Source organism: Canis aureus, chromosome 1, assembly GCF_053574225.1.
Source record: "Canis aureus isolate CA01 chromosome 1, VMU_Caureus_v.1.0, whole genome shotgun sequence".
Classification (NCBI taxonomy): domain Eukaryota; kingdom Metazoa; phylum Chordata; class Mammalia; order Carnivora; family Canidae; genus Canis; species Canis aureus.
This window is the reverse complement of record NC_135611.1, coordinates 43,319,680-43,346,981: the sequence shown is the minus strand read 5'-3', so window position 1 is coordinate 43,346,981 and position 27,302 is coordinate 43,319,680. Positions and strand designations below refer to the sequence as shown.

General features: G+C 36.3%; 1 protein-coding gene across 13 annotated transcripts in view; it reads left to right on the top strand.

Annotated features, from left to right (window-relative positions):
* Nucleotides 1-27,302, top strand: part of SYNE1 (spectrin repeat containing nuclear envelope protein 1) — a 448,999-nt gene that overhangs the window by 7,990 nt on the left and 413,707 nt on the right. For all 13 annotated transcript variants that reach the window (XM_077897071.1, XM_077897049.1, XM_077897055.1 and 10 more), the window contains exon 2: nucleotides 469-775. In XM_077897071.1, coding sequence (XP_077753197.1) covers nucleotides 709-775 — 67 coding nt within the window. In that variant the 5' untranslated portion in view covers nucleotides 469-708. The remainder of the gene's footprint in view (nucleotides 1-468; nucleotides 776-27,302) is intronic.

Sequence of the window (27,302 nt, the reverse complement as noted above, 5' to 3'; positions counted from 1 at the left end):
TATGCATTACTCAATGCTTATCTAGAAGCTAAGACTTAATATCATTCCTGGAAAGTGTACAGATGAAACAGCAAAATGTATGTACAAAGCAGGCGGAAATAGCATCTATAAGAGAACTGGGAATATTGAGAAATAGGACTTAATGTTTTGGCTTCACAGTACATTCACTTTCATAGATGAATGGAGAGAGATTATAGCTTAAAAAGAAAACACAGAATAAGCAAATATTTCTTTTTTAGCAACCCACTTTATTATATATCTCTCATGTATGCATTTATTTTGTCAGATATAAGGATTCTTAACATTTGCCTAATACTTTAAAAGTGTTTTACTTGGTAATGAATCATCTATCGAACTGAATAAAAAGTGTTTTCTTTTTACATGAGGGTATATTATATATATATATATATATATATATATATATATATATATATATATTAATGCTGTATATTTTAATTTGTTTTTCAGGTTCCTGAGTTCATTTAAGAGAACAGTCTTAAAATAAAAGAAGAAAAAGAAAAAGGGATTCAATCTTCAATCTCTGGAAGCACTGCCCCTCGCTCGCTCGCTCTCTGTCCCAAGTTCCTTGGGATTCGTGTATGACTCAAAAGATCTAGAGAAGCTCCAGGATGTTTTCTTGAGTGGTGTACTGCTACACTGCCCTAGGTGAAGAGTCTCTGGTGTTGGTTTCATGCTACAGGAAGCACCATGGCAACTTCCAGGACGACCTCACGGTCTCCTCGGGACATTGCCAATGTGATGCAGAGGCTGCAAGGTAAGAGGCAGAAATGTAAGGGTTTGGTCTTTATTTTTAACTACACTTTAAAGTTCAAATGCCAGCTTAACTCAGGGTCTTTTCAATATGCTTGCACTTCCTTTTAGTTTTATGAGTCTATAGCAAGGAATCACAGTGATCTCTTTTCCTAGCATTCCCAGATGAGTCCATGCTATTTTAAGGTGCCATCTTTCATGTAGAAAAAAGACAAAGATCTCTGTTTGGTTTGTGTCTGCATTCATGTGACCTTGATGGTTATTCAGTGTCCAGTTGGGAATACAGTTATCAAGCTGCCCTTCAATCACCAAGGACAATACAACGCAGTGACAGTGCGCAAGGTTATCATGATGATGGTGACAAAGAACTGTATGCTATGGTCAAATAAGCCAACCAGGAGTTTACTTATCCCAACTAGAAAGCCCTTAAATATCTAGAAAGTCTTTAAGCAAAATGAGGCAATGAGAACCAGGGAGTTTTTGACATGATAAGATTAATGGTAAGTGGCAGCGTGTGGACTAGAACCACATTCTCCACCACTGTTCTTTCTCTAACAATAAACTGTGTTTTAGAAGAGAATTAGCAGTGAACTGTTATGGCAGCTTAAAAATTAATTTTATAGTGACTGAATTATGCAATTAATAAAGTAATTATGAATTAAGCATACATTTAAACATGTATATTCATTAAGCCATAAAAATAATCATCTATAAGAATATGAAAATATTACTTCTTTGTCACTATTCTAATGCCACATCCTCCAGCTTCAAATGTGTACTTTTAGGTATAAAAATCTCTAAATTTAATAGGGTTTTTCTCTGGTCTTTGTCAAGAGAGATTAAAAGTAATGTTATACTTGGCTTTTTGTTTTTCTATTCTCTCCAGCAGGTGATCATTGTGGTTTGGCACTACAGCCATCTTACTAATCTCTCACAATTCCGCCTTCCTTGCTTACAATGCATTCGATGTGCATAGCAGTAATTTCCAGTGAAGCACTCTTAACTTTCAAATACAGATGAGAATATGGATATTCATGGCCTATAGCATGCTCTCAGCTCTAGAAAGGCAGAGTTTCTCCCTCTAACCAGGGACCACCAGTTTCACTGAAGCTCCTGTAATCTCATGGTTCCCTCTCATGCTGAGTGTCTTGGGCTGATTTTTGAGGCTTCAGTGCAAATGTTTCTGGTTGAATTCTCACTGTCATGCCAGAAAGAGCCTGGTTAGATAAAAAGACAGATCCTTGCTGATTATGTGGGCATAGACTTCCTCCCTGGCCAAAAAACCCCTCTGATTGGGAGTATACCCAATGCCAAGGATATCCAACTTAAGTTGTACATCTTTATTAGGGTGGATGGAATACTGAGATGGAATTCCATTTTTCTGTCCATGTCTGTCTTTGCTGTTTTCTGGGCACAAATTCCTGAGCCATTTTGTGTCTCGGTGACCTCATTGATGAAGTGATGAGAAGGAAAGTAGCAGGTGCCTTACAAAAGTGTAGGGGAAGATAATTAGGTTATAAAGCAGATATTCCTTTGAGCCTATGAAACGTGAAAGTTCTTCGGGTGAGATACATACACATATTGAAAATAAGGTGAAATTATACAGGGTAAATTTGAAAAAAAATTCAGAATCAGACTATGATCCTACAAACAGTTTACTCTTTATTCCTATTTTGGCTTGAAGGAACCTTTTCCAATGCGATAGTCGTTGGGGTAAGAGGGAAGGGGAAGAGGACTGATGCCTCAGAGTTTTATTGTTTTCTGTAGTGTGTAGATCAGTGGTTTTTCTAGAGAGGTGTGTGGAGTGGGGTAAAGCACTGGAGCCCCCACTCCCCTCCTACACGTGGCCTATGACAGTGGATGTCCTATGCAACATCTGTGCATTTTAGGACCCCTGGCTTATAAAATGTGGACTGTTCTCACTCTGGATAATTTCAAAGCTCAGTGAGATGATGACAAAAGGTGCTTTAAAAGTTATAAACACAGTCATCTGCTGAGCTGTTCAAAAAGTCATGGAAAAAAAGTGGATGAAGAGACATAGGTTTGATAATTTGTTGCAAATTTTTCTAGTTATGCAAATTTGAGGATGAGTGTTGATGGTTTTATATATCATGTGGTACCTAAAACTAGTAATTTTATTACATAATAAAGTGACTGTACTCACTGTATTAATTGCTTTCCCCTTTCTAGTAAAAGAAAGAATTATAACATGTGTGTCATAAGGATATCTGACAAATGTAGAACAGTAAATCCTACCATTCGAAAGAAGACAAAATTTCTAAGCGCTAGATATTTATCATTAGTTTTTGACATCAATTCTGCTATATATATGTGTGTGTGTGTGTGTGTGTGTGTGTGTGTGTGTGTGTGTTTTAATGGCAACAAATGTAAGGTCTGTACTGCCACAAGATGCAATGAATCCAGCCTACAGCAGTGGAAACAGAACAAAAGTGTCAGAAGTGAAGGTGATCTGGTGGATATATCTGTTAACATATTGATCTGCAGGGTTACTTGTGCTGATTCAGCTGGCTAGGTCTGTGTCTCCCCTGCATCTCACAGCTCACTGTGCATCCTCCTGATGCTTTGAGACCAAGCAAGAGTCAAAGTCCCTGGACAAAAAAGTTTGTTTTTTGTCGAGGATATTTAGTGATTCTTCTTGCCTGATGGAACCTCCAAACCAGTAACCATGGTGCTAATAAATGGAGGACTGGCATTATTGCCCAGATAATTATGACAAATGAGGGAATGTATTTGAGGAAAAAATAAATCTGTTAACTTAAATAGAACCAGAGCTGCTATTTTCAAAGTTCAGATCCATAAGAACATTCTTCTAGAATCTCCTTTTCTTTGCTTAGATAGATAAGCCAAGCAACTAATGTTTCTTCCCCCCTCTTGGATTTTATTGTCATATCAGATCTGTGTATAACTAATAAAAATCATGTAGCTTTGAATAATGGCAACTTGGCTTTGCTCTTTTGCTTATTTAGTTTATAGCCATAATTGTTGACTGTTTTTCTGCTTTTAATTTTTATTTCTAGTGTTAGGAAATTGAAGCACACACAGATTGCTACGTAATTTAGCTGCTACTGTAGCAGTTCAATATTTCACCTTTGCCAATATTTGTGCTTGTTTGAGCATAATGTTTTAGGCTGGGATGCTGAATTATGGATGAGCCAGCAGACTGCAATGCAGAGTTTCATTTGCTCTTAAGAATAATGAATGTTTCTGTAACTTTCATCAAGTTTAATATGACCTTAAAAGCAAATACAAGACAATAGAGTAATACAGGAGTATTAAAATTTTAAATTCACATAATTAGTATATACGTTTTCCATTCTTTAAAGGCTAAGGGAACCCATTCCATGGGTGGCTTGCGGAGTGACTTTAGTTTTTAGTCTAAAAAAAGTAGATGTCTGAACTCTTAAGATTATAAAATTTTGAAGATACTGACAATATCTTTGTCAATTTCATCATGCTTCTGCATAATCTCTGCTTAAAAAAGATTTGTTGAATGGCTTTTATCGAATACTTTTTTTTTCATCTGAAGATGATATATCAAAGTATAAGGATTTTTTAATTAGCATATCAGTATTTGTTATTGTAAGACAGGGCAGCATCCATATAGTCTTATAGAGTGAGTGGTAAATGCCAGAGAAGATTCAATACGTGCAAACTAAAGTGTCCTATAGAGATCACTCTGGTAAAAAAGGAGGATTATTGACTGCAAGGTGAAACTTTTATTTTTAAACCTGTGAATAAATTCAAAGACAAAGAAATGAGAAAAGGGATAAATATGTATTCCTGGAGATATATCTATAATGTTTGCTAACTGCTCAGTAAAAGATAATTGTGGTTTCCCTCTAAAATTGCTTTTATGACCAACTTTTTTTTTTTTAAGGTTTTATTTATTTATTCATGAGAGACACAGAGAGAAAGGCACAGACACAGGCAGAGGGAGAAAGCAGGCTCCATGCAGGGTCTCCAGGATCACGCTCTGGGCTGAAGGTGGTGCTAAACTGCTGAGCCACCCGGCTGCCCTATGACCAAATTTAAACTCTTGGTTAAAAAAAATAAATAAATAAAAATAAATAAATGAACTCTTGGTTAAATGTAATATTTCCTATAAATCCATTGTACTATACAAGAAAACCTTAGGCTAACAAAGAAGTTAACTGAAAAGTAGAATCAACAATAATAAATAAATAATGAAATATTTTTTTGTTTTTTGTTTGTTTTTAGTTTAAATTCAAGTTAGTTAAAACATAGTGTAGTATTGATTTCAGGAGTGGAGTTTAATGACTCATCACTTGTATACAAAACTCAGTGCTCATCCCAACAAGTGCCCTCCTTAAAGCCCATCACCCGTATAGTGCATCATCCCCCCACCCTCTTCTCTTCCAACAATCCTCAGTTTGTTCTCTATAGTTAAGAGTTTCTTATGGTTTGTCTCCCTCTCTGTTTTTTATCTTATTTTATTTTTCCTTCCCTTCCAATAGGTTTATCTGTTTTGTTCCTTAAATTCCACATGTGAGTGAAATCATATGATACTTGTCTTTCTCTGGCTGACTTATCTCACTTAGCGTAATACCCTCTAGTACCATCCAAATTGTTGCAAATGGTAAGATTTCATTCTTTTTTGATGACTGAGTAATATTCCTCTGTGTGTGTGTGTGTGTGTGTGTGTGTGTGTGTGTGTGTGTATGACATCTTCTTTATCCATTCATCAGTTGATGGACATTTGACCTCTTTCCATAGTTTGGCTATAGCTGAGAGTGCTGCTATAAACATTGGTGCATGTGTCCCTTCAAATCAGCATTTTTGTATCCTTTGGATAAATATCTAGTAGTGCAATTGCTGGGTTGTAGAATAGCTCTATTTTTAATGTTTTGAGGAAAATCTATACTGTTTGCCAGAGCGGTTGCATCAGTTTGCATTCTCACCAACAGTGTAAGAGGGTTCCCCTTTCTCCGCATCCTTGCCAACATGTGTTATTTCCTGAGCTGTTAATTAGCCATTCTGTCTGGTGTGAGGTGGTATCTCATGGTTTTGATTTTGTATTTCCCTAATGATGAGTGATGCTGAGCATATTTTCATGTGTCTCTTGACCATTTGTATGTCATGTCTTCTTTGGAGAAATATCTATTCATGTCTTCTGCCCATTTCTTAACTGGATTATTTATTTTTTGGATATTGATTTTGATGAGTTCCTTATAGATTCTGGATACTAGCACTTATTGATATGTCATTTGCAAATATCTTCTTCCATTCCATAGATTGCCTTTTAATTTTGTTGATTATTTCCTTCACTTGGCAAAAGCTTTTTATCTTGATGAGGTCCCAATAGTTCCTTTTTGCTTTGTTTCCCTTGCCTCTGGAGACATGTCTAGCAAGAGATCCTGAGGTCATAGAGGTTGCTGCCTGTGTTCTGCTCTAGGATTTTAAAGGTTTCCTGTCTTACATTTTGGTCTTTCATCCATTTTGAATTTATTTTTTTTTTTTTATGGTGTAAGACAGTGGGCCAGTTTCATTCTTCTGCATGTCACTGTCCAGTTTTCCCAACACTATTTGTTAAAGAGACTATCTTTTTTCCGTTGGATATTCTTTATTGGTTTGTCAAAGATTAGTTGGCCATAGAGTTGAGAGGTCCATTTCTATATTCTCTATCCTGTTCCATTGATCTATGTGTCTGTTTTTGTACTAGTCTTGATGATCACAGCTTTGTAATAGAGCTTGAAGTCTGGGATTGTAATACCTCCTGCTTTGTTTTTCTTTTTCAGCACTACTTTGGCTATTCAGGGTCTTTTCTGGTTCTACACAAATTTTAGGATTGTTTGTTCTAGTTCTGCGAAAAATACTGGTGTTATTTTGATTGGGATTGCATTGAATGTGTAGATTGCTTTGGGCAGTATAGACATTTTAATAATATTTGTTCTTCCAATCCATGAGCATGGAATATTTTTCCATTTCTTTGTGTCTTTTTCAGTTTCTTTCGGCAATGTTCTATAGTATTCAGCATACACATCTTTTACCTCTTTGGTTAGGTTTATTCCTCGGTATCTTATGGTTTTTAGTGCAATTGTAAATAGGATAGATTCCTTGATGTGTCTTTCTGCTGCTTCATTTTTAGTGTATAGAAAAGAAACAGATTTCCTTATGTTGATTGTATATCTTGCAACTTTGCTGAATTCGTATATGAATTCTAGCAATTTTTTGGTGGAGTCTTTTGGGTTTTCTACAGAGTGTCATGCTGTCTGTGATTAGTGAAAGTTTGACTTCTTCCTTGCTGATTTGGATGTCTTTTATTTCTTTTTGTTGTCTGATTGCTGAGGTTAGGACTTTCAGTACTATGTTGAACAACAGTGGTGAAAGTGGACATTCCTGTCATGGTCCTGACATTAAAGGAAAAGCTCTCAGTTTTTCTCCATTGAGAATGATATTCCCTGTCGGCTTTTCATATATGGCTTTTATGATATGGAAGTATGTTCCCTCTATCCTCGATTTCTTGAGGGGTTTTACCAAAGAGCATCCTGTATTTTGTCAAATGCTTTTTCTGCATTTATTGAAAGGATCATATGGTTTTTATCCTTTCTTTTATTACTGTGGTGTATCACGTTGATTGATTTTCAGATATTGAACCACCCCTGCTGCCCAGAAATAAATCCCACTTGATTGTGGTGAATAATCCTTTTAATGTACTGTTGGATTCAATTAGCTAGTTGGTATCTTGTTGAGAATTTTTGCATCCATGTTGATCAAGGATATTAGCCTATAATTCTCCTTTTTAGTGGGGTCTTTGGTTTTGGAATCACAGTAATTTGGCCTCATAGAATGAGTTTGGAAGTTTTCCTTCCATTTTTATTTTTTGGAAGAGCTTCAGAAGAATAGGTATTCACTCTCCTTTAAATGTTTGGTAAAATTTCCCTGGGAAGCCATCCAGCCCTGGACTCCTGTTAGTTGGGAGATTTTTGATTACTGATTAAATTTCTTTGCTGATTATGAATGCTCAAATTTTCTATATCTTCCTATTTCAGTTTTGGTAGTTTATATATTTTGAGGAATTTATGCATTTCTTCCAGGTTGTCCAATTTGTTGCCATATAATTGCTCATAATATCCTCTTATAACCATTTGTATTTCTGTAGTATCGGTTGTGATCTCTTCTCTTTCATTCATGACTTTATCTATTTGGGTCCTATATTTTTTTTGGGGGGGTCCTATTTTCTTTTTGATAAGTCTGGCTAGGAGTTTATCAGTTTTGTTAATTTTTTCAAAGAACCAGTTTCAGGGCATCTGGGTGGCTCAGTCGATTAAGCATCTGCCTTCAGCTCAGGTCGTGAGGTCAGAGATCTGGGATGGATCCCTACGTTGGGCTCCCTGCTCAGCAGAAAACCTGCTTCTCCTTCTCTTCCCTTCTGTGCTTTCTGCCACTGTCTCTGTCTTTCTCTCTCAAATAGATGAATAAAATCTTTAAAAAAACAACCACAAAGAACCAGTTTCTAGTTTTGTTTATCTGTTCTACTGTTTTTTTTTTTATTTCTAACATTTATGTCTGCTCTAATCTTAATTATTTCCCTTCTTTTGCTGGTTTTAGGCTTTATTTACTGTTCTTTTCCCAGGTCCTTTTGATGTAAAATTAGATTGGATATTTGAGACTTTTCTTCTTCTTGAGGACAGCCTATATTGCTATATACTTCCCTTAGGACCACTTTTGCTGTGTCCCAAAGGTTTTGGAGTATGGTTTTTTCATTTTCATTTGCTTCCATGTATTTTTTTTAATTTTATCTTTAATTTCCTGGTTAAGCTATTCATTCTTTAGTAGAATGGTCTCTCTTTTTTAAGATTTTATTTATTTATTTGACAGAAAGAGAAGGAGAGCGCAAGCAGGGGGAGGGGGAGAGGGAGAGGGAGAAGCAGGCTCCTCGCCAAGCAGGGAGCCCAATATGGGGCTTGATTCAAGGACCCTAGGATCATGACCTGTGCCGAAGGCAGACTCGTAATTGACTGAGCCACCCAGGTGCCCCTTTAGTAGGATATTCTTTAACCTTCATGTATTTGTGGTCTTTCCAAATTTTTCTTGTGATTGACTTCAAGTTTCATTGCACTGTGGTCTGAAAACATGCATGGTATGGTCTCAATCTTGTTGTATTTGTTGAGTCCTGATTTGTGACCCAGTATGTGAAGTATACATGGAATGCTCCATGTGCACTTGAAAAGAATGTGTATGTGCTTTACTATGTTTATCTGGTCCAGGGAGTCATTCAAAGCCACTGTTTCCTTGTGATCCTCTGCTTATATGATCTGTCCATTGCTGTGAATGGGGTTGTTAAAGTCCCTTTCTATTCTTGTATTATTATCAATGAGTTTCTTTAAGTTTGTTATTAATTGATTTAAATATTTGGCTGCTCCCAAGCTGGGTGCATAACAATTTACAATTATTAGACCTTCTGTTGGTTAGACCTCTTTATTATGATATAATATCCATCTTCATCTTTTATTACAGTCTTTGATTTAAAATCTAGTTTGTATGACCTAAGTATGGCTACTCCAGCTTTCTTTTGATGTCCATTAGCATGATAGATCTCCACCCCTGTCACTTTCAATCTAGAATTGTCTTTGAGTCTAAAACGAGGTTCTTGTAAGCAACATATTGATGGGTCTTGTTTTGTTTCGTTTTGTTTTAATCCATTCTAATAAACCTAGGTCTTTTAATTAGAGTATTTAGTCTATTTACATTCAGAGTAATCATTGATAGATATGAATTTAAGGCCATTATATTACCTATAAAGTTGCTGTTCCTGTAGATTGTCTCTGTTCCTTTCTAGTCTTTGTTGCTTTTGGTCTCTCTGTCCTGCTCAAAGAGTCCTCTTTAATATTTCTCACCTAGCTGGTTTAGAGTTCATGAACTTTAGTTTTTGCTTGTCTTGAAAACTCTTTCTCTCTCCTTCTATTCTGAATGACAGCCTTGCTGAATATAGTATTCTTGACTGCATATTTTTCCATTTCATCAGGTTGAATATATCATGCCACTCTCTTCTGGTCTGCCAAGTTTCTGTGGACCGATCTGCTGTCAACCTGATTTGACAGGCTTGTACTTTAAGGGCCTTTTGTCACCAGCTGCTTTCAGAATTCTTTATTTATCTTTGTATTTTTCAGATTTCACTATGATATGTCATGGTGTTGACCTGTTTTTGTTGATTTTGAGGGGAGTTTTCTCAACTCAAGGCTACTGCTCAGAAAGCCATCACAGAAAAGCGAACAATCTCCCCTCCTGCCCTGGCTTTCATCAGATCCCTGCCGTCAACTTGTCTGTACTCAAGCCATTGGCACACCTGATACCATAATTCTCCTATGTTTTATTTCTGGCCATCAGCTGGGATTCAAAACTCCAAATCTTAAAGAACTCAGCAAGGCACAGACCTGCTTCCCTCCCCCATTGGACAGCCTCAATGCACTGTGCCTGGCACCTTTCTGCCCCAGAAAAGCAGTTGCATGGCTAGGCAGGTGCCTGGAGTCTATGATGAAACACAGTGAAAAGCTTTGACCAAGTTATCTGCCCTCTTTCCCCTTCTGTTGAATGGCTACTCAATGGCACCAGGTGAGCCTTTTGTCCTTAGAGAGGCAATATACCCTCTTCCAAATGTACTCCAGGAAGGGATGCATTCCTTCCCAGTGTAACTCAGGGTATCCCCACACTCTGGTAACTTACTTGAACCCTACACACTGCTTCCTCTCCTCTACCCCCCACCAACTTTCTCCACAAGAAAGGCTCCCTCCCCACTGTGGCATTGTGGCTTTTCTTTCCCACATTTCACATTTTTGAACCTCATATCTGGTATGTTCCTTCCCTCCAATTGTGCAGATAATTTCTTAATCCTCAAATTGATTTCTTCTTTGTTCAAAGTTATTTGATGTTGACCTAGTTCTGTTTGAAGGATGAGGCAAGCTCAGGATCCCCCTACTACTAAGTCATCTTAACCCCTCCCTTTTAGTTTAACATAAAATAAGTATCAGGGAAGGAAAGGTTTGCCAGTCATGATGATTCATGATGTTTGTTTGTTTGTTTATTTGTTTGTTTAGAGTGCCTTGAGAGATTCAGTTCTAAATTTTATTACTCTGACTTAATGACTCTTCTTATTAAACCTCAAAATGTTGTCAAAAATCCATTTATTGTATTTAGGTTAAAATTCTCTTTTTGCTTTAATCTTTTTCCTATAATGAATGTTGTGTGCTAGTCCCTCAGATTTAAATACTAAGCAAAACTCAGCACAAAACAACGATCACTTATTTATATTTTGGAACATCATAGTTAAATAAACATTTAATGAGTAAATAGATAAATCACAATCCCTAAATTAATGAGTTGAAAATGAAATTACTCAAGATGCATATAAAAGCAAAGGAAAAAAAATCAGTTAAATTGAGTCCTACTTTATTTGCCCTCTTTAAAAGAAATTTTCATATGAGTTTTATTTTTAATTAAACTTGATTTTTGCCCATAAAATCATTTTAAGGACAAATATCTGACGTGAACAAGCATCCATGTTGACTTCTCAGATGTTTGCTAGTTTTTTTTTTGTTTGTTTGCTTTTTTCTAATTAAAAAAAATTTCTTTTTAACCTTTAACAACATCTTTACCTTTGGGGCACTTGGGTGGCTCAGTTAGTTAAGTGCCCAACTTTTGATTTCAGCTCAGGTCATGAGTTCAAAGTCATGAGATTGAGCCCTGTGTCAGGCTCCGTGCTCAGTGGGAAATCTGGAGATATTCTATTTCTCTCTCTATCCTTTTCCTTGCTCACACACGGTGTCTCTAAAACCAAATAAAGTAACTCTTAAAAAAACAAAAAGCATTTTATCTTACTACTTTGATTTTTATTTTATATCAGTTCTAGGTTCTCATACCGTCTACTCATTTACCTATTGTATTGCCTTTTTTTCCTGAGTTTTTGTTAAATTCTAGTTAGTTAACATATGTGGTAATATTGGTTTCAGATGTAGAATTTAGTGATTCATCACTTACATATAACAACCAGTGTTTACAGAGTTCCTGGATTGTTTAGATGGTTAAGCACCTGACTCTTGATTTAGGCTTAGATCATGATCTCAGGGTTCTGGGATCGAGCCTGGGGCTCTAAGCCAAGTGGGGAGTCTGCTGAGGATTCTCTCTCTTGCTCTCCCCCTGCAACTCCCCCATTCACACGTTCTCTCTCTCTCTAATAAATAAATTAATTAAAAACAAAACAACCTGTGCTTATTGTGTGTTGTTTTTTTAACTTGAATGCTTTAAAGATATTTTTCCTTCCTAACGGTATATTACAAGTTCATATTACTTTTAAATGCATTAAAGTATTTAAATTTGAATAATGCCCTGTCCTCCAAACTTATCTGTTTGCAGAGCCTTTTTATCTATCACACATCATGGAGAAAGTACCAGAGGCCTTCTGGGATTTTCTAAGGTCTGCAAAAATATTGGCTTTCAGATAGAAAAAGAAAACTGCTAAATCGAAATCAATAGAGGTTTACAAATACTAAAATTATGTCAACTAGTCAAATGTAAATCAGGTTAATTCAAAAATTTTATATTATATATGTAAATATATTTAAATATGCAGTGTGAGTATACATTATTGCTCTTGTATAGTATGTGGCAGGCCTCTAAATATAAGAGCATCTGAGGCTTACAAACAGAACATAAAGCATTCCTACACATTGCTTTCAAATTAATTCCTCTTAATATACCGCTTAATTTTGTTACTTTCATGATGAGAATTCTTCCTTCACTTCTTGACCTCCCTCTTAATGTCCCAACTTCTTGACTTGGCTTCCTTATTCAAACTTCATCTTAACTGCCCAACATTTGTCTCCTCTCACTCCCCTACCTATCCCTAGATACCTGACAAATGCCACTACTTGCAATGCTCTCAAGATGCCCTGACTCTTCTGTGTCCTTCTGTGGCACTTGCAAAAATGAGCTTTGTTGACTACTCCTAAAATTCATCTTATCATCAAGTCTCAACTTAAATTCAGCATCCTCAGAGAGAGCTCTATTGCTGATATAATCAGAAATTCTGTCTAAATGCCTTTAGCACTTTGTAGCACTATTCCTGAAATTGTCTACAATTGGTATGCATTATGTTACATGTTTGTGGCTAATCTGCGCACTCAGAATATAAACACCTTGAAGGCAAAAATTGGGTCAAATACACATCAGTGCTCCCTACACATTGACTAGGCAGTGCATTTCATAATGTGGATACTTCATAAATATTTGTTAAGTGAATGCAATATAAATATGTAATATATTGATTTTCAGTGATGGAAACAGGATGACCAGGAAGGGGGTAATTTGGAAAAGTCACAAGAAAGATTAGAGTGGCTTGGACTAGATGTTAAACAGTGGATGGAGAGAGAAGTAAAAATCTAGATGTATTTTGAAAGTAAAGCTGAAATAATGTGCTCAAGGATTGGATGTGGTGTATGAGAGAGAGGAATGAAAGTTGACCCTCTCATTTTTCATTTTGAAATGAGGTAAGACAAAACACTGTTGGGAACAGGGTTAAGGAAAACCAAGAGCTTTTTTGGGATATGTTACAATTTAGAAGGCTGGTGGATAGCCCAGAAAGTAACTGGGTATATAGAACTGTAGAGATCAAGGGAGAGGACACAGCTGGAGAAAACATTTGGAGATCTTAAGCACACAGAATTTAAAGTTATGCAGTTGATTGACACCACCCAGAGAACAAGGACAGATAGGGAAAAAAAAGCCTTGAAATATAGAGCATCAGCCGTTGGTGGTGAGGGAATGAGGAGGGGTCCCACAAAGGAGACTGAGAAGCTGCAGCCTTTGTGGTAAGAAAAGGAGGAGAGAAGGAAGATCTAGAAGCCGAGAGAAGAAAGAGTTCAAGGAGAGAGTGATCAAGTGTGTTAATGTTGTTAACATTCTTTATCTGTTCATGCTTCCAAATGTTTATGGTATATAAAAAGATTATGTGTTTATATATATAAATATCAGGGCTGAGTGAGCCAAGTACATGTGCATATAGTTTCAAATTCATTTCTGGAAGAATAAAAGAATAGCCCTGTGCATTCCCCAGGAAGAGTTGCAAAATTCTTGGAAGTTAATTTGATAAGGGCAATTCCTGAAGAATTTATTAAATATAAATCTCTACTTCACATAGAACCCAATCAAAAATGCATCCTAGGAATAAAATGTCTCTCACTCAGGCCCTAATAAGTCCTTCATTCTTAAGGAGCTGGTGGCCCTGCTGTAAACTGTGGTCCTCATGAGAACAGTGCTCTTACTGATGCCATTTTGTGTGTGACTGTTGCATCTCAATGCCTTCCTTTGTTGTGTACTTCCTCCCCTCATAAATCTATACTTGCACCTCTTGACATATTTTTCTAGGTTCTTTCCACATAATAAGGTTAATGCATTCTTCTTGTGTTTTGGGAAAAATCTCTGAGTCAGTGTCCTGTATTTCCATTGCTTGGGTTGTTGTTTAATTAGTTCCTCCAGGGCACAGTTTCTTGAAAAGAATTGAGAAAGCATGTCATTATAAGTGTTTAGATTATTTCAAACATTTTCTTTCCATTAAGACCAGATGGTACCCTTCCTGAAAGTACTGTACCTGAATTTGGGAAAACTACATTTGCACTGAGGAAAACTCACGGTACTATTGGTAGCTCTTTAACCCGGTTTGTGCTGGATTAGATTGGGGCTTTGGGGTAACCTCAGAAGGGATGTAGACCACACTGGTGCCCATGAATTTTGTTCCATTAATGTCTATTTAGGGTAATAGATACCTATAAAGGGAGAAAATACTAGACCTTAAATTTCATGTGATAAATCCCTCCTGTGTCTTAAGAGCTTACACAAACAGTTCATATTCTGAGTAACTTTTTTCTCTTTTATTTTCTTTCTCATTGGGACCAATAAGACTGTCGATGCATTCTTTACATGATACCCTAAAAATACATAGGCATTCAGGTAATCATGCACTTATTTGAACAGGTAAGAAATTCTTGTATAGGAATATACGCAGCTTTGCCATAACACTGAGAATAGGCAAATCATAACTTTTTGTTTGTTTCTATTTAAATAAGTGAATGGAACTATCTTGGAGAAAGAGAAGTTGGTGATTGCCTCAAATAGGGTCTGGGCCAAATGATTTATGTAATATTTTGAATTCCTTAGATATAGCAAAGTTTGCTTCAGTGTTTTTAAAATGATTTCTATGGTAACTTATGTTCTTTTTTTTTCATTGTTCACAATGACCTCTTGCATTAAAAACAAACAATTCCTTCCTCTACTGATATCAATCTTCCATGTTTAGTAAACACTGGTCTCCACCTATGTTTAAAAAAATTATTTACCTTGAATTACACAATTTTTCTCTATTCTTTTGCTTACTTTCTCCTCACGTGTCATCAAAATTGTTCATATGGCACTTGAATCTCTTTTATCTGTTTATTCTTTATTATACTATTGACTTGTTTACAAATTTGGGAAGAAGCTCCAGATTTCCAGGACTGATCTTGTATTTTTATTGTTGTTGTTACTATTCTTATTATTTTATGAGCCATAGTGTTCATTTTGACAAGAATTACTCTAGTTATGTACTCATGGCCCACATTTTCAGCTCCTTCACTTTTCTCAGACTTCTCATGGGTTATCTCATTTATCAAACCATGGTTCGTATAAGCATTCATTGCCTCAATAATGAACAGCAAATGGAGACTTCTTACCCAGAAACCTGGGCACTACACTAGACTGTACCCTTGATATTGTTACCAGAGAGGTCTTTCAAAATATAACTATGATTGTGTCCTTTTCCCTGTTTAAAAGCTTACAATGACTCATCATAGCCTTCAAGATAAATTCATCCTTTTAATCTTCTTATCTTTGGAATCATCCTCCACAGATTAAATCATGGTGTCTCAATCACTCTGCACCACTCCTACTTCTGCCTAAGCTAACTCTGATCTCACCTTCATATCTTTTCATGTCTTCCACTACAGTCCTTCCTTTCTTTTTTCCTTACCTGGACTTCTACTCAGGCTGTAAGACTCAGCTAAAACATTGTCTCCTCTGTGAAGCCTGCCCCAATACCACCAGCCAAAATGAAAGGATTCCGTCTTTGTGTTCTGAACATGCTTCTATTAAAGTATTAACTACATCACCCTACGATCGTTTCTTTCTTACTGTGTCCTATTTGAATATTAGAATCTTGCGGGTAGAGGGTCTTGTCTTATTTATTCAGCTTTGGATACCCAGTACTGAGCACAAAAACTTAACATATAGTAGGTACTCAGTTCATTCAAGTGTACATTCCTGCATTTAACAAATGTGTTTTGAGCAGCTATTGTGTCCAAGTCCTCTGACTACAGATGTGAACATGTACACTGTTCCTGTCCTCCTACAGCCCCAGCTGTAGTCTACTGGAGTGATGTGATAAGTAATGAAAAATTTATAAACTGGGTGATAGGTATGATGATAGTAAGTACATGTTTGATGAATAAATTAAATTTCCACAAAAATGGAATTAAGTAAATTGACCAGGATAGCAGACCGTTTATTATTTTTTTTAAAGATTTTATTTATTTATTCATGAGAGAAACAGGGAGAGAGAGACAGAGACAGAGAGAGAATGAAAGGCAGAGACACAGGCAGAGGGAGAATCAGGCTCCATGCAGGAAGCTTGACATGGGACTTGATCCCAGGTCTCCGGGATCATGCCCTGGGCTGAAGGTGACACTAAGCCACCTAGCAGACCGTTTAATGGTCCAAATTATTTTCATGTAATCTTTTATTCTGCCTGCATTGAAAACACTTAGTTTTTCTTTTGTTTGTTTGTTTGTTTGTTTTTAATATAGGCTACTGTGGTTGCTTAGATTGGAAAGGAAGTTACAGGGACACCTAGGTGGCTCAGTGGTTGAGCATCTGCCTTTGGCTCAAGGCATGATTCCAGGGTCCTGGGATTTAGTCCTGCCTCAGACTCCCGTAGGGAGCCTGCTTCTCCCTCTGCCTGTCTCTGCCTCTCTCAGAGTGTCTCTCATAAATAAGTGAATAAAGTCTTTAAAAAAAAAATAAAAGGAAAGGGAGTTACAGTGCATAATTTGATGTTCTTATTTTTCAGTTGAAGTTACAGAGTTCTAGAGCAGTGAAATGATAAGCAAAGGTCATAAGTAGGTATTGGAGGAACTCTGTTCTCTGACAGAATTGAGGGGTAATTCAGTATTCATACATTAGTGCATATTCTTTCAAGGTTGTTCTTTTGCACAGTTCCTAATGATCCCTGGATCATTATGAATAGGAGGCAAAACTGACTACCTTATTTTTTTATTCTGGCCCAGTACAAAATAAAACTGTGTGGCCCCTGTTCAACAGTTATTACAAATAATTAATATGCATCAGGGCATTAAGGCATGTGTGTGGCCCATCTTAGTACAGAGCCTTGTGCAATAGTCAAGTCACACACCCATAAGGCTGGCACAGATAGATGGAAAACTTGAGGCCCTGAGGATTTTAGGGCCATCACTAAAGAGAAATTGAGAAGTGGAACAGGATGAAGAAAGGAAGCAAAACATCAGAGAGCCCTCAGCTATTTCAAAATTTGTATCTGGGATCAATCGTGTATAAAAGGCAAGAGAGAAGAGGAGGCCTCTCTCTCATCCTCAGCCCAACACAAAGCTAGTCCTCAGGCACTGCTGGTAGTATTAGTCAGTTGTGCTCTGGGTTAACACACTGGGGGCTGGGGAGCCTTCCTATCACTTGCAACCATATCTTTCTGGGTTCAAAATAACTTCTAACAGAAACGAATCCATGGTCTCTTAGTGAATTAAATTTGCCCACACATTTCAAAGGAAAGACCATTTGAATATTAATTATTTTAATAGCCAGTTTTCTACCAAAAACATTTAGGTCATACTAAATAATCATGATTAGAAACTAGCAATTATTTTTCTTATTTCTGGATATATTCAGGCTAATCATATCCCTGTACTTTTTCTATCCTTACAATATAGTAACACTATAGTCAAATTTGTAAGAAATGTGATATGTGGCATACAAAAAGATTTGTTGGAAATTTTTTATCTTGACTTCATCTTATTCAGTGAAGTGGTGGAAAATCCTTAAAGAGTACATTGCTCTTGTGTTTATGAGTCAAAAAGTGTAAAAACACTTAGTTGTAAAAGCATTGCCAAGTTCATGGATCTCATATATTAAGAGTCAAATATTTAAAAAAAAAAGAGTCAGATATTTTGAGATCATTTTGCATTCTAGTGTTATGTTACTTTATGTAATTTTGGTAGATACACCTATGCATAATTAATGAATTTAATAAATTAATATAAAGCATCTTTAAATCTGTTTAGAAACGTGTAAACAGCTAGTCCCCTTTAACACTTTCTGCTTGGTTTTATAATATTTGTTTTCTGTGTAATACATGTGTCACACCTTTGTGATAAAATGGCTCCTTTTCAAAATAATAAGTTTCACCAGCACAATAATAATCAGATAAACAAAGAAGGAATGTTATTTCTAATATGTTTTAAAACTTTGTAAATTTTTTCTTTTGATACTTTGTACTTTAAAAAATAGTTTTATAACAATATTGAATCATAAAGATACTTGTATGAGTTCAATATAATGATAGCAATGGTTGCATAAAGCTTCGTTAAATACCTATAAATATTTGGAATATGGCTAGTGATAGTAAGAAATCCAACTTAGGGTATTTAGCCATTGCTCATAAAAAGATCTGCATATTTTTAGATTTCTAAGTGACATTTAATGGTCAAAATCTAAGTGTTGTGGAATACTTACAGAATCTCATAATGTTTGAGGGAAAAAAATCTTAAATGTTCAACTTGTTTAATTCTGATTTTATAAGTAATTGGGAGTCCTAAAGATTAAATGACTTATACAAAATTGCACATTTAGTTGAGGCAAAATAGGACTACAACATAGATTATCTGACTACAGGATTGTGAAATTTTATGAAATTTTCCCTTCATGGTAAAATTATCTGGTTTATAACTAGCATTGCCTTTTTGGCTCTGTTTTGAGTTGAAAAGCAAGATTGGGTTTAGTGTGTGCTTAGTTTATATAAAGTTATGTACTTTGTATTTACCTCTAATTAGAGTACTTATTACAAATAGTTGGAGCTGTTGAGGGCGTAGCTAATATCTTTTCAACTTTGCAAAATAGGATAAATGTTTGCTAAATATTTGTTGAATGGATGTTAGGTTAGTAAATTCAGAAAGAAAGAGATCTGTGGGGAAGAAAGAGAATGAGATTTTTAGCTTATCACTTCATTTTTCAACTGTGCTTAGTGGGCTGTTGCAAAGATTTCTCTATAGGTACAACTTACCTATTCAAGTGGTCACTTGAACTGACACATATCAACTATTAGGCTATATAGATTAAAATATAATGCTGTTCCTAAGGATAGTTTTTCTTCTAGAAATGTTGCCATGTGGTTGATTAGTTTACGTGCTTTTATGTGATCTTTTGTCATGAAATGCATTAATGAGTGACAATTCGGTAGATATCCCATTCCTACAGCAAATATAAACTGAACACCTCCTATGTTCCAGATACTTTGCTAAGCATAAGGGATCTGACTCTGAAGTTGACAGTGGTGTCCTGGCCCTTCAGGGACTTCAAAGCTAGTGACTAGGTTGTAGCCATGATTGAAGAATTTGCAGTGAGTCACTCTGGACAGGGGGAAGAGGATCCTTTGGAAGTTGGTTGAGATTACTCCTGGGCTAGTGCCAGGCAAGTCCCAGGAGCCTCCCTGGCTACTGCTGTGCTTGTGCTTCAGCTTGGGCACTGGTTCCTCCTCATGTTAATTTTCATGCCAGATTTTCAGAACTAGGCCACATTCTGACAGAACTGCCAATGAGCTCCCCTTCTTGTCACACTCCAGATGGGCCATTGGGTCTTAGACAACAAACTGTGGCTCCTTCTCTCTAAGCACTGCCAAGCCGCAGACTGTGAAGATGGAGGGTTAAAGGATGCTCACTTCCTTCCCCACAGTTCCTCCATAATGTTAATCTCTTCTTCGTTATATTAAGGAAAGTGGGCTTTTGTTCCACATCCAAGACAATTAGGAATACTAATTGTTAATTATTACTTTACTGAACCTCACATTTTAACTTTGGTGTGGGGAAAGTATGGACTAGTTGAATAGCACACGCTGCCCATTTTATTTAAAACTGAGTGCTACTCTAATGAACACACATTGCTCCAACAATAATTTTAAAAAATTAAAAAAATAAAACTTTTTGAATTTGTAAAAGCCCCAACCCATAATTGCAACTATAAAAATATCTTCAAACATCTGCTTTTGGAAAAGTAAAAATGTTCCTATGTTCAAACTATAAAGAGAGCCTTTTTCCCAGAAAGCTTTGTGCAGTTTCAACCTAGAATTGGTTTTAATTGGCTCAGTTACTGATGCCTCAAAAAGTGGGGTTTTAAAAGAGAAATGTTGAATCAGACTTAAGTGCAAACCACTGAACTGAAGTGCCATAATGCATATCTTTTTGGCAAATTTTCTTCATAACCAGCTACACATTAATGCGAGTTTTTATATGTTTGATAAAGAAAACTATTTCCTGTTGTCCAAAATAGCTTCTAATGTGGGTCAGATTATTGATGCAGAACATTAGATACTCCCTTCACATTTCAAGGACAATTGGTGCTTTGAAGTACCAAGTGGCCTTTGTTTCTGGTTTAAGGAAGGAAACACGAGTCCAATTCTTCATTGCTAGTTAGCTATTTAATAATTTAACTTAGAAAATGTGATGCCTAGAAAGTAGATTTTATCATTTCTTTTTTTTCCAGCCTTCATTTCAGGCTAAAAGAAATGAATCCAAATGGAAAACTGGTAAGAATATTTTAAGCAAAAATATTCTTCATAACCTATAGTGATTGTTTTTAGTATTCTATCAGTGAGATTAACCAAAGAATATATTAGATAGGTTTCTGAATTTTTTCCAAAGTTTAAATAGCTTGATTGCCCCAAATTATAGAAATATATGTTTATTAAAATTCAACCAATCCGGAGAAGTATTAAGAATAAAGTGATAGTCTTTCCAATACCACTACATAGATAGATAGAAGGGGAGAGAGGGAGAGAAGAGGTAAATAGATAATAGTAGATAGATAAGAAGGAAGAAAGAAAATATTTTGGGGGACAACTGGGTGGCTCAAGTCACAATCCCAGGGTCCTGGGATCAAGTCCTGCATCAGGCTCCCCTCAGGGAGTCTGCTTCTCCCTCTGCCTATGTCTCTGCCTCTTTCTGTGTCTCTCATGAATAAATAAATTAAAAAAATATTTTTGGACATCTCCCCAGGTGTTTTTCTATGTACACACATACAAATGAGGGAAAGGGTTTTCAGTATGAATGCTGTTTTGTTCTCTGGGTTTGTTTTTAATGTTTTAATTGTTTGTTTTAATATATTGTGCACATCTTCACACATCAGTAAATACAAATCTACATTGACATTGAATGGTTAAATACTATTCTATTTTAGAAAAGTTCTGCTGTTGGTTTAACTACTCTACTGTATCTAGCTTTTCACTATTTTAGGTAAGACTAATAATCCCTTAAAACAGGATGCTTTTCTTTCTGCATTGAATTTTACTTTAAGAAATATAGACTGAATATGAGATAGCTTATGACTTTTAAGAATCAGCTTTATAATAATTGTAGTAAATAAGTTTCCCCAAAAATGGGATCGTGAAAGTCTAATCATCATTATCAGTGACTTAAGGATTTTAATGTAAGTTAGGATAAATTTCCCATTACTTATGGAGTCTTTTTCAATGAAGTCCTCAAACCCTTTCTTGAGATGCAGTCGGACTGCCTAACCTGGAAAGAGCAGTGTTGGCATCCGCATCCATTTGAATGGGAAGTTCTGAATGGACATTTCTGTCAAGAGCTGATACTTCCTTCATCAGACTGATGCCCATGTAGCTAAGGGCAGAGCTGTCAGCAGCATGTGATTTAAAAGGACACAAACTCTTTTGCAAAGTAACACCACCTATATTGTAATAAAGCTGAAGTTTGTCCTTAAAGGCAGAATGTCACAGTGAAATCAAGGATGCTGGCCAACAAAAGTCTTCAACTCCAAGGTAATCCATAGGCCATTGAGGTACTGGAGTTTTATTTTCCATTTCCTTGAATCACCCAGACAACTCTCTGAGCTCTCAGTTTTATGCTGTGAGTGGGAGTGAGAAGTTGTGAGAAGTTATGAAAATAATAGGCACCAAGATGCTGAAGTCTTGCCTCATGTTCCTGGCAACGGTTACTTCACCTGCAAAGTAGTTGCTTTAGTCTGAAACAACATGGATCGTCTTCCCAGCTGGTCCTGCCTCAGTCGCCACTGTATTCTGACCTGTGTCATGTTTACTCTGATTTGGTTCCTCAGCTGATGGTGAGTGGCCACAGAGGAATGCCTCTCCCTCCAACTTAGCTGGACAGTAGGACTCAGCCCTCCCTCCCTCCCTCCCTTCTCTCCAAATAACCTACTTCAAACTCGACAGGTATTCACAAAAAATATCAAACAGCTCTGGGTCTAGTTTCAGATCATGAGGAGTCTTTATTTATACCCTCCTTGTTCCAGAAAGGATGGAAAATAACAAACATGCATACAACCAGATTCAGTTTGTTTTTAAGTGAGGAAGTGAGCAACTTGGCCCTTGGAAAGTACTAATTAGCACTGCTTTCTTTCTTTACTTAGCAAAGATGTGTCCAAATTTTTCTCACACTGAGGGCTGAGGGAGTTGTGGTGGTGGAGGAATGGAAAGTGGAGGATCTTACTTCTGCTGAGTATCTTACTTCCAAGTTGCTAACTGCCAGCTTTAGCATCAACCTGGGGATCATAAAGTATTGACCAAAGTGAGTAGGAGTCAAGGGATAAGACAATCCAGGACACAAGTGGCCAGTGAACACTGCAGATGAATTTCAATGTATGAGTAGCTTTTTGCACACAGCCTATGACTGATTATAAAGGAGTTGGTATGGAATCAGTAAGGAACAGATACCCCACCACACACACACACACACACACACACACACACACACACACACACACTCATTTTTGAGATGTTCTCATATTGCTTAGGTCTCATTATATAGAACCATTTCATTTCTCTGTTCAGATTCCATTCCTACTGTAACTATTGCTAAGTCTAGTGACTCTCAGAGCACTTTAGGTCATGATTTGTAGTCTTTTCCATAGGTGTCCAAGGTGCCTCTCTGCTCATGGCTTGCCCTTCATTTTTACTCGTAGCTATTCAGCAGGACTGTATTTCTGGGTTCTTTGTCCTTTGGGAAAGGAAAGCATTTGCATCCTTATCCTGCTGTGATTTTCTTACCTAGCTTAGTCTGCTGCCTTTTATTTGCTTTGGGTTTCCCTTACCAGAGACCTAAATGGCATTGGTTATTGAAATTCCATCTCAACCTATTACTCCTTTTTCTTTGGTTTGTCTCAGATGTATTGATTAGCTCATGGTTAAGGTTGAACATCCAGTTAGGTGAACCTCAGTTTCTTCAGGTAAGTTAACCTTGTGCCTAGCTAGGTCTACTGTTGTTCATGGTCTCAACAACAGGCACTGTTATCCATAAAACTTGTCTCTCTGTAATCAGCAAATGCTTGTCTTCTTTCTATTTTTAGGCATTAACTCTCTGTTGAACTTCTACCAATTTCCTGTTTCGAGTATAAATGAGTGCCCCCTAGCTTGGCATAAATCATTAGAATATGCCCTGTATATTAAATGAGCAGTCAAGTGAACAAAGCTTCCTCTCCTTGGAGAATCTCAGACCTACATTGTTATTCTAATTCACAAGTTCTCTTTGGTATTTTAGATTTGGTAGGTGATCTTACCTTCCCAAATTACTTGATTTAAGGCTCCCAATTGTAAGACAACATAAATATATGGGGAGATTTATAGCAAGGTTTCTATTAAGAAAAGAGGGAAACTGTTCATACCCTAACTGGGCTTTGCGTTTCTTACTGAATTATCATTTTTACTTTACCATGGCTATATTTAAGTAAAGGCTTTTAGTTTCATGGTGCAAAAATTCATATTCAGAATTTCTGAGAACTTTACAGATTACATTTGTTTCTTTTTGAAATAAAGAGCCATCTAGAGGAAAACTTCCCTCCAGTGATTACAACTTCTTCCCCTTTCAATTTCTCAAAACATCAAGGAAAATTTAGACTGCTACAGGGCAAAGGCAAAAAGAAAGAGGAAACTAATTATAAGGAATAGAGCTAAAAGACTGTTGTTATTTAAAAGAAAAATACAGGGGCCCCTGGGTGGTTCAGTCGGTTAAACGATTAAACGTGTTGGCCTTGGGCTTAGGTCAGGATCTCTGGGTCCTGGGATCAAGCCATGTTAGGCTCCCTCCATAAAGGGAGCCCTGGGTGTGCTCCCACCCCCTTGCTTGTGCTCTCTCTCTCCCTCTCTGTCAAATAAATAAATAAAATATTTTTTAAAAATACAGAGGCAAATTTTCAGCAAATTCATTTGCTTCTTTTTTTGAATTATTTCCCAGCAATCAAACACTTCTATCACCAGGGAGAAAAATTACTGTAGCTTCTACTTGGTCATGTTTGATCCTAAAAGTCTGCATCCAACTCTCCATATAAGATAAAGGGGACGCTAAAAAGAAATTTTTATTTTTATTTTTTTAAAATCAGGTAACTTTCTTTTTCTACACAACTGTCCCCTTTTACTAGCCATTTAAATAAGAATTATTGCTTAGATGGTACATTTTGTACTCTTGTGTCTAAAAGAAAGCTATGCAAAGGTGAGATTTGTTTGGACTATCAGTTCTTTCTCACATAGGTGATAACAGCTGTTCCTTATCGCCTCTCTCCATCTGTTGTCTTGTTTTGTCACCTCTTCTAAGGTTTTTGCCACCACACATCCCTCCTCTTACTGTTATTTGAATTGTTCATCTTTGTTACTATATGTGACGTTTCAGGGCTTGTCAACTGCCACTACATTTAATATATTGGTCAACCCAATATATTGTGTAATACTACTGGGCTTTTCTGTCTCCTGCTGCTACTAAAGGAGAGACGTTTCTAATAAATTATTTGATGGGCATCTTCTCAAGCCCATTATTTTGGGATTCAACCAAACTAATACTTTCCATTATCCTATTGGTTCTTGTGTCTATACTTACTTTGTCTTCTGCTTTTTACCTACCAGTTATTATTCCATGTATTTAATGCTCATCTGTTGACCTGTAGTACCTTATCAGAGTGCCAAATATAGAATTGAGTGGTTGCCATTACTATCTTGGGATAAGCAAACCATAGAAGACAGGGTGGTATAAATAAAATAATAACCCTAAAAATACTTGATTCAAACGAACTGACCGATGGATTTTAATTTTTACCATAGGCAGGCAGTAGAAATTTATTTATGCAAATTATCAGTATTACAATCAATAATTTGGAGATTCTTACCAAAAGACCAAGTCTCATGTAACATTTTGCAGTTTATTCATCCTATCTGCAAATTAAGAGAAAAACGCCGATATATCTGGTTGTGGTACATAATGTTCAGAGCATTAATTCCAAGATGCATGTCTATCTGATATTTAAAAATAAATTTACCTCCATATGCTTAAAGGGAAAACATCATGTTGTTTCAAAACTCAAATGTCTGTTGATTTATTAAAATATCTAGAATCTCCCAGCACAGTGCATTTAACTGAAATCCGCCATTTCACAATCAATTTAATAAAAATCCTCCACGTCTTATTCCTTTAGGAACCAAAGGTATTTTTAGTTCTTTGATCTGAAAGTGTCACCTGTGTAGAACTGCTCTGTATGTCAAGAGAGGGAAGTGAGAGGAGTTCTGGAAAGCCTGTGGGTGTGTGATAACCTAACGCCATCAGATAAGTAGATCCAAATAGGATTAGGAAAACAAAACAAAACAAAACCACTGCTACCAACCCCCCCCACCCCAAAACCCATTCTTCTTCTGTATTCCAAACACTTATTAGAACAAACCACAGTGATGTTTTCCTTGGCAGGCTTACAGAGCATTTATTAGCTCATGAGTTCTCCAGTCTAAAATTAATGACAATTTGAGAGACTCACAAGGGCTTGGACTTAGTGCTTTAAATAAATTCAGAGTGATAATTTTCGTTTCCTGTGAATTTTCGTTATTGAGATATTAAACAAACAGTAAGCTTTCCTAGACTGAGTTGCTTATTTAGTATCATATATGAAGCTTGCAAATAAAATCCCTATGTTTGCTCTCTTTTTTATTTTTTGAATATTGTGGAAGACTCAGAAGAGGCCTCTGATCTCTTACAAAAGAGTATGACATCACTTGAAATTACTAATTATTCTGCTTCTCTCTGTGACGCAGATGAAACAGCAGCAAAACATCTGGATTAGTGGAGAACAGCTACAAGAACAAAAACACTATTAATTATGTTGTTGGTCAGTGTATTATTTGTCAGATATAGATCAATTATTGGATGTATATGTATATATTACTGATGCTTGGTTTACTTGATTCTCTTTATGCACAAGAAGAGAAGATTTACCCAGACTCTTAAAAACTGTTATTAGCTATCAGCAAAGATGAGTAATTACCACTTTGTCCCTTCCTCTTGTGCTCTACAAAGAGTAAGCTTTCTTTTAATCTTGCAAATCAAGAGTATACCATGTTCACATGATGCTATTTTGAAAATCCTGAACCTGAAACCATGTTTATTTTGGGAGATATTGCTAAGACACCATTGGATTTGTGAAAAATCAATCAAAATGATTAATTAGTTAAATTATTTAAAGAAGAGTAATCTTAATATTTTGATGTGTACATTCAGTTTCTGAATCTGAGCTCCAAGCCTGAGCTTCTTCCTCTTAGCCCCAGGAAATATTTTCCCTCTCTTACTTTGCTGTATACTTTGTATACATAAAGGACGGCACATTTATTACCACTTCAGCAACTCAGGACTCTACTAAGTTAGAGGGAACTTATGGGTCAAGTCTTAGTCTCAGAAAAAAAAAAAAAAAAAAAAAAGAAGAAGAAAAGAAAAGAAAAAAAATGGATATAAAAGAATCATCTCAATATAAAGAGTAAAGGATACTCAAAACCATCCATAGTTGCCATAGGGACTATGAAAAAAAAGGGAGTTTTTCTAAAGGAGAAAAACTTTCCATTTAACTGCATTCAAGCATGCATTTTGCATTTTTTCCTTTTGAATATATTCATAATAATTATAACGAAAGAAAATTCCTCACATGTGGCTATTTTCTCATTAGACATGTACTGTACAATTGGATAATAGTGGATGTGGTCTCTGGAGCTTAGGCACACTCATTCCGAGCACAACAGCTACCTGAGCTACTGAGTTGAATCCAACTCAATAAGTATTTGTCTTGCACTCATTAAACCATATAAATTTCATACGGTAGAAAATTTGAGGCAAAGAGGAAGATACTTTAGGGAGTTTTAGTTACTGTAAGATGCACGTCTGTTTGATGTTTAA